The 13320-nt window shown below is 47.7% G+C and overlaps 1 protein-coding gene across 1 annotated transcript; it reads right to left on the reverse strand.

The window, feature by feature from the left end:
* Nucleotides 1-1148: 1148 nt before the first annotated feature.
* MYCN (MYCN proto-oncogene, bHLH transcription factor) lies at nt 1149-5903 on the reverse strand. The gene is given in 5 exon segments (XM_058020366.1): nt 1149-2660; nt 3815-4271; nt 4273-4338; nt 4341-4620; nt 5519-5903. Coding segments are annotated over 4 exon segments (1299 nt in total). The 5' UTR covers nt 4515-4620; nt 5519-5903; the 3' UTR covers nt 1149-2058.
* Between the last annotated feature and the right edge of the window lie 7417 nt (nt 5904-13320).

Here is a 13320-nt window from a genome sequence, read left to right on the forward strand (position 1 = left end):
ACTCTACTCAGCCCAGTTCTTCAAATGCTTGTGTAGGCCTAGCTGAATCCACAGTGTTACACCAATTTACCCCTGTTGAAGATCTGGATTTACTGCACTGATCATGTACAATTCTTGGTGGTGATGGTACAGAAGCTGCCTGGGCCCCAAGAGCACAGAGGTTATGAGTGCATCAGCAACCTGTAGGGACAGACATATGGCACATCCATTAAGTGGGGGGTGTTTGTACACTGCTCTTCCTGTTACCTCATAGGAAATACAGGATTTCTGTACCTCCATCAACAGACAAGCTACTTCCTTCCTGGCTAAAGCAGGGGCAGATGTGACAGGTAAGCTTCTTGCAAGTGGATCCGGAAAGTTCTAGCCATTTGGTCACTAATTCCTACCTTCTCTTTTTCAGATTCAGTGTGAGGAAAATACCTGTGTCAAAAATACCTGTAGAGACTATAAAATAAAACACCTGGTCTCATGGTCTTTAATACAATGACCAAACAGATTGCCTAAAGTGTCTTATTCCTGTCATACCAAAAGTCAGCTCCAGAGACAACCAAGTTCCATCTTCATCTGCTATACACTTCATGGCCCTGCATCTTCCCTGATATTTTCAGTTGTACTAACTAATGCAGTAACAAACAGGACCTTCAGCTACAAACAAGAACATTAATTCTTCAGTGCAATGATGGACAGCTTTGAGGCTTTCCTAATGCAAAGAACTGCAGCCAAGTTAAGATCTTTGTTTATTACAATATTTAGTTTCCTATGCCTTGGCAAGTCTGCCTCGATCATTTATTTCACCAGTGTGCCACAGAGGCCAATCCCTTAGCATAAGTTTGCTAGCCATGTTTGTGATCCCTCACAATTCTCTGGGCCCAGTAGAGGAGTCTTTGGAAGACACAGGAATCATTCCATTAGTGTGGTAAATCTGTTCCCCTGGGATAATCCTGACAAGACAAGTATGAAATAACAGGAATATATTTCTTACTACAATTATTATTTAACCAGAAACAGAAATGTCCTGCCCAGCTGACCTTTGTAGTGTCACCTACAGTCTGACAGTTGAAGTGCCAAGGGTATGGGACCATGCTTTTTGTATTTCATCAATACTGCAGTTTAAGATTTTATTTAAAAGAAAAATAGTAAATGGCACATCATGTAATTGCTATTTATTTCATAAACATGAGGTATTTCAAAGTGCTATAAGACGCAGCACTAAATGTACATCATTGGAAGAAATTAAACACAGAACTTTGCAGTTACCCAGTTCTATGCACCAAACATTAACAAATACATTAACTGGAAGAAACAGGCTAGGAAAAGGCATATATAGTAAATTTCTTTACAAAAGTTTCTTAGTTCAAAAAAGTGATAAAGTAATATCTACTCAAAACTTTCACAACTCATTTTCATACGAAAATATAAGTATCAAATTTAGTTATGTATCAGCATCATACTAAAGTATACAGGCAATGTAAGAATTAGTACAGTACATAACAGAGATTAACAATATATTTGTATACAAAAACATGCTCCTCAAACATTGAGGTATTACAGTACTTAGGTATGAACTTCCAGTCTAATACTGGCAGCAAAAGCCACCTCTCATAACCCAAGACATGTACAAAAGGCAAGTGTGTAGATGGTATTTACAGAAATTCCCACAGGGGCACAAAATGCCAACCCCTAAAGTAACATCTGTTAGAACATAAGCACCATAAAACTTAGGAATGAACATTTTAAAACTCAACTAGATGTCATCAGCAGCTCCAAATGCTCACAACACTTAAAAAAAAAAATCCCCACCATCTACAGTTCTTAAGGAGAAAAAACAAAGGCAGTCCATTGTTGTTTGGTAGTCTTGCAATAAACTCCTTGCAAGAAAAATCATTTGCTCCGTACCCAGATAATATAGTCTGTCGATTACTTCAGGGACTGGATTGAAATTAAAACCAACATTCTTAACGTCAAAAAACACAATTTTTTTATAAAGAATCAAAAATGTGCAAAGTGGCAATGACTGTCCTGATCAGCCAGAAAAAAACCAAAACAAAAAAAAAAAGTTTAGCAAGTCCGCTTGTAATCTATTTTCTTTAGTAATTGTTCTTGTCTGGCTTGCAATTTTTCCTTTTCTAGCAGTAACTTCTGCTCCTCTGCCTGAAGAGAATGAACATACTCAGTGGCTTTTTTCAAGATCACAACTTTTGCAGCTTTCTCATTTTGAACCAGTTCTGGAACATGGTCCCTTAAAGTGAGGAAACTTGACCGTAGATCATTACGTCGTTGACGCTCCAGGATGTTATGGTTGCGTCGACGTTCACTGTCCTCTGAATCAGAGTTTCGAGGACTCGAACTCTTAAGCTTTGGTTGGATCGTGGGTTTTACTGGACGGGGCACCTCGACTTTTAACTTCTTCTGTGGTGGAGACTCTTCAGTCTCCACAAATGGAGAAGGAGCGGCATAATTATGCTGCTGGTGAATTGGGGCACAACGCTTTAGTATGAGTCCATTCTGCTGTGTCCTGACTGATGAAAAAGTGGTATTCTTAGGACGCACTGTAATAGTGAGGGTGGTAACAGACTTGTTGGTAGAGGAGCGTCTTTTCTCCACTGTAACAACATCTATTTCTTCTTCTTCATCCTCTTCCTCCTCATCTTCATCATCTTCTGGTAATAAAGGACAGAAAATAAAACAGACATTATTCTCCCTGAAAATACCTTGATTACAAGTATCGGTATTTATTGACAAAATACATATCCAGTAAAAGCAGTAATGAAACTGATGGCAAAACCGGGGTGCACCCACCATCTGCAGTCAAATATAGATCTGTAAAAGTATGTAACACACATGAAATCAGCAAAGAATAGAGATGTCTGAAAGCTTAGTAAGTTTGATGAGATGGGTTTTTTTAAACACATCTAATTTTCAATCAAAATGGGGCTACCACCCACACAATCACAGTGGCAGAAAAGAATTTTTAGACAGAATGTATGTAGTTTGAATGGAATCGTCGAGTTGTGGCACAAAAGGCAAGCACAGAGCCACAACACAGCCCCTGCTTGGTAGAAAAGCAGCCGGAAAACGAAACAATCGCTGGGTTTGTTCTGAGGCAGAAGGTGAAGCTGCTCCAGCCGAGGACCCTTTAAGCCGGCGCTTGGTGCACTGCCAAGAAGACAGCTGTTGGAAGTGCTTCCTCACCCAAAGCTGTCAAACCAGACATTAAAGGGACAGCAGGCTCCGAAACCCGGGACGGATCACCAAGCACCAAGTTTGCAGCGGTGGTCACAGGGACCAGCTCATCTACACAGGCCAAACCGCGGTTCAGCCCAAGGGGACTTCTCTGCGTACACACACACAGCACGTTTGAAACATTTTGGGCTCTGTCAGTACAAGCGCTGCTGTAAGGGTTCAGGGGTCTAGCTCCAGCCTGCCCGCACGGTGCCTAAGGGAACGCGCACACGGTCATCCCCCGTAAATCTGTGCCCAGGGCGGCGGTGGCAGCCGTACTGCCACCCCCCCGAGCCCCCCGGGGGCAGGAGACTGTCAGGGCGCCGGAGGCTGCCCAGCTCCACGCAGCCCCTCCGGGCTGGAGCCGCTGCCCGGCGAATGCTCCGGGCCCGCCGCAGCCGGCACAGGGCGAGGGGCGGGCGGGGGCTGCCCCCGGGCCGTGCCCGCCGCCCCCGCGCCTGCTGCCGCCTGCCGGCCGCCCCGCGCCCCGCCCGGCTCCGGGCTCAGCGCCCCGCCCGCCCCCGGAGCTGCCGGCGGGGGCCGCACCGCCACCCCCGTCCCCACCTCCGCACGCTGGGGCCGGAGCGCTTACCCGAGTCGCTGAGCGTGTCGTCCCCGGAGGAGCTGCTGCTGCTGCTCGCCCGGCTGTCCCCGGCGGGGCGCGGCGGGCGGCCGCCCCGCGCAGCCCCTCCGCCCGCCGCCGGCGCCTCCTGCTTGTTGACGGGGAAGGGGAAGACCACGGCCGGGTCCACGCACTCGGGCACGGCGCCGCCCAGCTCGGCGCGGGCGCTGGCGGGGCTGCCCGCGGCCCCCGGGGGCGGCGGCGGCGCGGCGGGCGCCTTGCTCTGCAGCTTCTCGCTCACCGCCCGCTCCAGCTTCTCGCGCGCCGAGAAGCCGCTCCACATGCAGTCCTGGATGATGATGGAGTTGAGATTGTTCGTCACGCCGGGGCCCGTCTCGAAGAAGTCCCCTCCGTCCATGCCGCCCCACAGGTCGGCCTCGGGCGGCAGCAGCAGCAGCTCCGATGCCCAGTCCACGGGGTCGGTGGGGCGGCAGCCCCAGAGAGCCGCTCCTCCCCACGGCACCGGGCCCCCTCCCGGAGGGTGCTCCTGCAGCCCGGCCCGGCTGGGAGACAGAGGAGGGGTGGGCAACAGCTCAAACTTTTTCCAGATGTCCTCGCCCGGGGGAGCGGAGTCCGGCCCGCACAAATAAAAGTCATCTTCGTCCGGGTAGAAACAAGGCTGCAAAGAGTCAAACTCGAGGTCTGGGTTTTTACTGACCATTCCTGGCATTACGGGTGTCTTTTTGCTGATCCCTGTGTCAAGCAATAGTTTCAAACACAGGTTTTATCGATATTTCCACCAAGGGGAAGAAGAGAGGTTCTCCCACGACCTGAACCTAAAAAAAAAAAAAAAAAAAAAGGAAAAAAAAAAAGAAAAAAAAAAGGAAAAAACAAAAAAAAAGAACAAAACAACAAAATCACAATTAAAAATACGAACAAACAGACACGAACGCGAGTCCCTTCCTCTTAACGGAAGGAAAAAAAATTAATAATCCCATCATAAATAGCAAGCAAGAAGGAGCCTTTAGAAAGTTGAGGGGAAAAAAAAAACATCTCACACACCTTTCTCCTCCCGACTCAAGATACTGAAATCAAAGCGCTCAGGTAGTGCTCCCCCGTGCAGAGCGTGCCCCGGCGCTCCGTGGGGACACAGACCCAGGCTGCACAGTCCGGCGGGGATGCACAGCCTGTGTACATAGCCCTCGCCTGCTCGCCCCACACCGCTTCAAACGCTCAAAACAGCACAGTAACTGCAGACAGATGCATGGCTTTGATACCGTAATCTCTCCAGAAAGGCTTCTTAATATGCCAGCAAAAGTAGAGGAAGTTTACTCCTTTTGTCACTGCGGAACAGTGCAAAGGGGAGAGGAGAAAGATGCAAAAAAAAAAAAAAAAAAAAAAAAAAAAAGGGGGCGGAGGGGCTCTTTGCAACTTCGCAAATCGCCAGTTCATTCACTCAAAGCGAGCCAGCGAAATCCGCGCACAACACAAGGGGGGAGGGGGAGAGGAGGGGAAATCCAGCAGCAACAGAAATTATCAACCTTATGTAATAACCTCACGCACAAAAATGCATTAAAACCACCCCGGCGCCACCAACAAAGCCTCCTGATTTGCCAAGAAAGCACGGGAAGTTTTCACCCCTTTTTCCTACAACAACGAGGTTGCAAGGACAGCAACTCCGCACATTCGGCCACTTCACGCACGCAAAGCTCCTGCACACACACCAGCTCTCACCTCCGAGCAGTGCGCGCTGCTGCCCTTCCCGCGGCCGGACCCCCACTCACTACCCACGGCCAGTCAACCACAGCCCCATTCCTCTGCCGAGAGAGAGCTCCGTTGCATCAGACATTTAAAAAAAAAAATAAAAAAAGAAAAATGCTCAAAGTCCAAAAAATCGAGTCAGCGTCTCCCTTCAGCTCGGTTAAGGTAATGCGAAGGAAATCGTTCTGCTGGGTTCACAACAGCTGACGCTGAGACGGAGACCAAAAAGGGGGAAAAAAAATCCATGAAAAGCCTTATGATGAAACGCCGAGAAACGCGCCCGGCTCGGCTCAGCTGCGCTCCCGCCCCGCCCCCTAAGCGCCTCCAGGACTGTGCATTTTTCTACTCGGGAAATACATTAAACTGTTTAAAATGCAAAGCAGTAAAGAGGCACCTACAAAACACTGGCGATCTCAATGCGACAGCTCCAAACCAAAACACAAATATCCTCCAGGATTTTCTTATGCTCAGTGAGAACCCCGTTCGGGCTCCGCTCTGCCCCTGCGCTCGCCTTCCCGCCCCATCCTTCCCAGTTCGGCAACTCAAAACGCGATGGGGAATTGGATTTATTTGACTGGGGTTTTGTCCTGCAGCCCAGAACCTGCAGCTTCCTCTTCTTACCTCCGTGGTGATGGTGGTGGGTGTGCGAGGGGGAGGAGTGGAGGGGGAAAGGGGAGAAGGGAAAAAAAGCAGCTGATGGTGTCTGTAGCACTTTCCGCGCCCGCCCGCCGGCCCCCGCAGCCTCCCCGGCCTCCGCATCCACCCTCTGCTCGCAGACAGATGACTGTCACTGCCTGCCTTTGAAGCAGCTGGATATTATTCACCCCCCAAAAAGGCATAAAAAAAAAAAAAAAAAGCCAAGTTAAAGAAAAGCAACAAAAAAAAAAAAAAAAAAAAAACCCTGACACGCTCGGGAGGGAGCACTGGGAAACAGCGGGAGAATGGCGGGAGAGCCGGCCCCGCCCCCGCTCCACGCGCGCAGGGCGGGGCCGCGCGTTTGGCGCCAAAAGCCCCGTTCGCTCTTTATCCTCCGGGAGGGCGTTCGGATGCCGCGGGGCCGTCCCTGCCCCCTGTGCCGCCCCTCCCCGCGCCACGCCGGCCCCCAGGAACGTCGCCTCCGGAGCGGTTCCTCCTCACCTCCCGCCGCTGCGACCTCGGGCGCAACCCCCCGGGGCAATTGAAAATAAACAAACAAGGGCTAAGGGAAGCGGCCGGGCGAGGGAGCCGCTCGGACGCGGGGCTCTGTACACGCTCGGTAGCGATCGCTCCCCGCAGGCCCAGCGGGGCTCTCACGCCGCCGCGCTGCCGGCAGGGCCCCGTGCGGGCGGCCCCGCTCTCCCCGCTCCGCGCCGGCACCGGCACCGCGCCCGCCGCGCCCCCGTTCCGCTGCCAACGGCGACACCTTGCGGCCGCGCGGCGCAGCGGCGGCGCTCCCGGCGCCCCCGCGCATTGCCCGGCGGCAGCACCCACCGCTCTCTCGCCTCCTTCCCGGCGCGGGGCCGCGGCACGGGACGGGACGCGCCGGGACGGGACGGGAGCGCAGCGCTCTCCTCGGCGGTGCGCGGCGGCGGGCGCGGGTACGATCCCAATCCCGCCGCCGCTCGGGGCGGTGCCTCCTTGCTCATAGGCTGCAGGTTGAGGCGGGGACTGGGGCGTCGCTCGCTGCAGGCCGGTGGCGGCTGGCGGCCGCTTTGTGTGCGGTGGCGGCGGGGCCGCCTCCCCGTCCCGCCTCGGTGGGGGCGAGCCCGGGCTGTTCAAACACGGTGGGCATGGTGGTGGGAGAGAGAGCTGGGCGTCGATGGAAGTGGCTGAGGAGGGAGAGGCTGCTCGCCAAAGAGCGAAATAAACCCTGCGTGAGGCAGGGATGTGCAGTGTGTCCCTTCGCTTGGTCCCCTCCGGCAGTTTTGCGCAGGAAGTCCTGCCTATTCCATGTGGTGATCGCTCCTCGCATCCGTGTCACGCTTCACCGGCCAAAACCTGGAGGCTGCAGCAGCCATTCGGTGCCCCGAGGCGGCCTTGCGAGCCGTCGGGTGCCGCGGAGTCCCAGGCTCGGCAGGCCGCTCCGGGCCGGGCTGGCTCCCCGAGGGCGGCACCTGCTCTGCCATGGCCCGGCCGAGGCACTGAGCTGCTGGCCGGCCCTGCTCGCCCCTGCCCGCCTTCCCTCACCAAGGCTGATCTCAGGAGCCTTCGGCTGGTCTGGCTGAGAGCAAGAAGGCACCTGGAAGGTGAACCCTGTGTGCCGCAGCTTCCGAGCGCTCAGGGTTCAGGCGGGGGTGCTGAAGGTGACCTTTAGGTCCCCTGCTCTGAGTCACAGCTTGGGCGGGCACCATAAAGCGGAGCAGCGCCCGACCTGCTGCTGCCCAGGCCGCTGCCAGGCCCTGTGCCATCAAGCTGGTGAAGTATTCGGGGCCCGGTTTGCCTGAACTGTGGTGGTTTGGACCCCCATTCCTCCAAGGCACTTCAGATTCGAGACAGGGGAATTCATTGATTAGCAAATGTGCGCTCGGTACTTTGAAGATGTACAGTCTTATGAAAGCACAAAGATTTATCAATTTCTATTTGGATTATTTGGCTGGCCAAAAAAAAGCCGGTGTGGTTGGGATTTTTTTGCCCCTCACATTTTAGTAACCTTAAACAGGTTGAAGCTTGTGAGGAGGCATGAACAGTTAGTATGCAGGTCACAGAATATGTGAAAAATTTAAAAATTCTCATCAGTCAATGGCCTTTGTGGATTTGAGCAATTATATATGATTTTCTCCTTTAATTATTTTTGTTTTCTATCTTGACTGTAAGGTTTTTATGTATGCAAATATTGTTACGCCCATCCAGAAAGGATGTGGGCTGCTACTTTACCTAGTGTTAATTCATTACAATTTTCATCTAGATTTCCTCAACAGCCTTTTTAAGTTTTCTCTTTTTTTATTTTTCCATATGTATGTACATGGGATTAAAACCATCAGCTTCTAGGGAAGCTCTGTTTGTGGAGTGTGATATCTTTTGTAGCACCCTGAATGAGAACATTAATAAAAGCAGTCTTTTAAAGTAACTTTCATTGCCAAAAAACATCAAACTAACAAAAAACAAAAGCCCCCACAAACAGGAAATGGAAAACAGTATACTGAGAAACGTTACTGTGTATGAGGAGTAACTCTGTTTGGGTAAAAAGACTTGTTAAAACCCCAGATCTACTGCTTTGTCTTCTGCAGTTGAGAAAGAAGTGGAAAACTTTGAAAGGACTGCACAAATCCTTGTGGTATTTTGACTGACACTTACCTTGGGCTCTTTTATCAATGCTTGCATTTATTTCTCTGATGTATTCTGTCCCTGTAATGGCATATATCAAGAAGCCTCAAGGCAAATGAAAATCTGAAATAATTTACTAGTAGTATCTTTATTATTATGTTGTTTCACTGGAAGAACTTGGGGATTAAGATGTTCAGGTGGTAGTAGTGGGTCCCAATAAAAAACAGTTGTGTAGCAAGTATGTTGAAGCATTGTAAGAACTAGTTCTCTGGAAAAGCAGAAAAGTGTAAAAAAGTATGTAAAAGTTTAAAGGATGCTTTTACTTATACAGTGGTAAGAATCTAAGTGGATCCACTGGTCTACAGCATGGCCTAGCAAGAGCCCTGGGAAAGCCCTGTGCTGAGAGCTGGGATGTACATACCTGGGCATAATACACAGGAAAGTTATGCTCAGGGCTACTGTACATCTTCCCATTTGGTGTCATTGATTCATTAAGAAATGCTGTGTGAGGCAAGTTTCTCTGGCCACACACACCTCTCATTCACCCTCACAGCCTGCAACTATTGAGAAGATCAAAATAAATGACACTATTACTTGATAATGTGTGCAGTTGTCTTCCTCAGAAGTGCCCAAACTTCAGTGCATTTTTGCTTTCATTTCAGAAGTAATGTATGTATTCTCTTGTCTCCGTGTCACACCGTAAAAGATTTTATAAATGCTCTTGTTAATCAGGGAATGGGGAAAAGTGGTCAATACCCCAGTGTTCTGAGTGCACTTGGCAAAAGTGTGACAGCATTGGGACAATTTATCCCTGTTCTGTATTGGCCAGCAGAAGCTACATGTGAAACTCTCAGTAGGACTAGAAAGAGTGTAGGTATGAACACTCATAGAACTTTTTATTATTTTTTTTCTTAAAAAAGACCTAATACACTTCCTGTTAAATAGCAGTAATAAAATTTTCAGGTGGATTAAATATTTGGAGGTAAGCATTAAAGTTAACAGTTACAAAAGCTGCCAGATTTAGAGCAGCAGATTTATTCCTGCATACATTCAGTAGCTTGCTAGGGAGTTGTGCTGCTCCCTGCTGTGTAGCTGCTGCCGGTGTGTAATCGAAACGATTTCTCTTGCTGATTTATCCACATCCAGGTGAGACAGGCTTAGGGACTTGCCCAGTGTCACTTATGGAAACTGAAGCAGATTTCCCTCGTAAGCTGATTGTAACAGTCTGAGGTAGCAATTGCTTTCCTGTAAGTTCTTGCAGAGTGCATCAGCATTATCCATTAAGATGAGAATATAGTGCAGAGTCACAAAGCCCTGTGGATGTCACAAAGGTCTGCAAAGAATACAGATGTTCTTGTGACATGAAAATTACCAATTACTAATCTCAATTACTAGCCACAATACCTTGTGCTTATATAATGTTTGACATGACCAAAATATTGAAAAATGTGAGTTATTTCACTTACAGTCACCACAGAGGTCTGTAGCCAATCTCACCTGTGTATCCAGAAGCACTTTATGGAGTACCTAGTAATCAGAGGACTAATTCTCTTTAATTGGAACTTATTTTGAAGCCATATGATTCATAAGAAGTAGTCTGATAATAGAATAGTACTGTGGCAGCTGAGAACAGTGGAGATACTGGATTTATCTTATGGTAAAGTGGCTTAATGCTCCACCTTTAAGTGTTCCTAGATATATGAGAAACCATCTTTCAAAAGGTGGTGAAAAGAGGTTTTTTTTTACCTTCTGTGCCTTTTATGTATATTTGAATTCTTCAAAAGCGATTGGTCAGACAGACAGACCAGTGTTGGTGTACAAGCTTCTCCCTCAGCTTCCTTTCCTTTCTAGCTGCTCAGGGAGCATTGGAAGATTTTCATTAAAACCAGAAGGCCTAGAAATGTTTTGTTTTTTTTTTTTTTTTTTTTTTTTTTTTTTTTTTTTTTTTATATATATATATATTTGACAGAAGCTTATAGCAGTTTCTCAAGAAAACATCCTGCTTGCAACAGATTTTCAAACCCTATATATGGCTAGATAAACATCTAAGCATTGGTTATCTTACTGTTGTGTTCTAAAGCAAAGCAAAACAAAAATAACTTCAGAAAGTTGCAGGTAAGACCACTAAGTGACATGTTTCATAACTAGGCTGTTTATCTAGAATCACAGAATCAGGTGGGTTGGAGGAGACCTCTGAGATCATCAAGTCCAACCTGTGACCCAATACCACCCACGTCAGCCAGACCATGGCACTGAGTGCCACATCCAGTCTTTCCTTAAAACCTCTAGGGATGGTGGCTCTAACACCTCTTGGTGGTATTCCTGGAAGAATTTCTTCCTAATGTCCAACCTCCCCTGGCGCAGCTTAAGACTATACCTTCTTATCACCAGTTGGCTGGGAGAAGGAGCTGATTTCTGCCTGGCTACAACCTCCAATCAGGCAGTTGTAGAGAGCCATGAGATCTTCTCTGAGTCTCCTTTTCTCCAGGCTAATAGTGTGTCCTGCTGGCCACTCTATTGCTGATCCAGGCCAGGATGCCACTGGCTTTCCTGGGCACCTGGGCATACTCTGGCTCATGCTCAGCTGCTGCTGACCAGCACCCCCAGGTTGTTTTCCTCTTGGCCACTTTCCAGCTGCTCTTCCCCAGCCTGTAGCACTGCAGGGGTTGTTGTGGCCAAGGGCAGGACCCAGCACTTGGCGTGTTTGAACCTCATGCCGTGTGTCTTGACCCATTGATCCAGCCTGTCCAGGACCCTTTCTCCCTGAACTCCAGCAGATCAACACTCCCACCCAACTTGGTGTCGTCCACAAATTCGGTAATGTCAGACTAGGCATACTCTAGCCCAGTGCAATGATAAACTTGGGTTTTGGTAGAATAATTGAATTTCTGAAAAAGTTAACAAAAGTAGTGCATTACAGTCGCTGCTTTGCCACTCTTTTTTTTTTTTTTTTTTTTTTTTTTTAATTATGGTGAATATCAGCACACCAAGACCCTGATCTGATCTGTCCTACCATGCTGCAAATAAAGTGTCCTTCAGCCACAGCAAATATGTCAGACCTTCTGCAGGATTAGATGTCTTTATAAATAATCTTATCACAGGTCTTCAGTTTTTCTTTGGAAGTCAAGGGTTTGAGCCTCTTCAGTCAGTATTCACTCCACTGCCTGTTAAAGCCAGGGAAAAAACTGGAAAGCCATTGGAAAATTAAATTAGTAAAGCCTGAGAGACTAATATTTTGCAGTTTATAGGCATGGAGAGAACTATACTGAAGGGCAGTTTCCCTCTTCTCTTTTCTCTTCTCTTCTCTTCTCTTCTCTTCTCTTCTCTTCTCTTCTCTTCTCTTCTCTTCTCTTCTCTTCTCTTCTCTTCTCTTCTCTTCTCTTCTCTTCTCTTCTCTTCTCTTCTCTTCTCTTCTCTTCTCTTCTCTTCTCTTCTCTTCTCTTCTCTTCTCTTCTCTTCTCTTCTCTTCTCTTCTCTTCTCTTCTCTTCTCTTCTCTTCTCTCTTCTCTTCTCTTCTCTGCAGTTTCCTGCTTCTACTGCTGCAGGTAATAGGCAGGTGGGAGAGGGCTGGTGAGGTCTCAGAGCTTCATCAAGTAAGATTTCCTCTTCACAGCGCGTCTGTGGAAAAGCCAGTCTTCATCAGGAAGACTTGTTGTTCTCAATGAGTTTAATTGTCTGAAAAGCTTAATTAAGCTAAAATCTTTTTCGTGCCACAGCAGGAAAAGTTGAAAAAAAAAAGTGAACACTGGAATATCTTTAAGGTTGTTCACACAGCTTGTAAAATGGCTACTTGTATAGTTTGTTCCTCATTCTTACCAAGTTCCTTTTCTACCTGTATCTCTCTGCTTTGTATCACATATTCAATAATTTAATTGTTTGAAGCATTGCAAAATTTATATTTATATGTGCTTAAATATTTTATCTTTTTGAGCAGTTTTAGGCAATTGGGCATTTTTATGCAAACTCACTTTCCTGACTGGTTTTGAAACTTTAGCTCAAAATGTTTCTCTGATTGCAAAGCTTTTTAAACTATTCGTTATAATGAGATATTTTACCAGATAATTCACTGAGACAAATGTGAAATGTGCAGTTGAGAAGGTAAAATTATAACCAGTCACATAAACCTGTCCTTATTAGCTCCTTTCAAACATCTCCCAATGTTACCAATAGAGAAAGACATCCTTGGAGAGTGGCTTGAAATGTGAATTCTTTAGTTTTCCATTGGAATCTGCTTTATGTTTGAGAGGAAGGCTTTAATTTCCTACATCTGAGATTCATTTTCAAATGCAAGCTAACAGGAAGATTAGCCTTTAAGGACTATGAGTGACTGGCCAGAATGGTGTTGGTGACTAGAACATAAAAGGGGGAAAAAGGAAAATATGGACTTAAGAGTGAATGAGGGGATGCATCAAACTATACTCTCAGTCTGGTGTCAATTGAGATGGCTTTCTTCCACTGGGACTCTGCCAGATGAGACCAGTGACAGATCTGTCCTTTGTGATTCCAGCTTTAGTCCTGGGCCACAACTTAAA

This window comes from Melospiza georgiana, chromosome 3 (genome assembly GCF_028018845.1).
Source record: "Melospiza georgiana isolate bMelGeo1 chromosome 3, bMelGeo1.pri, whole genome shotgun sequence".
Taxonomy (NCBI): domain Eukaryota; kingdom Metazoa; phylum Chordata; class Aves; order Passeriformes; family Passerellidae; genus Melospiza; species Melospiza georgiana.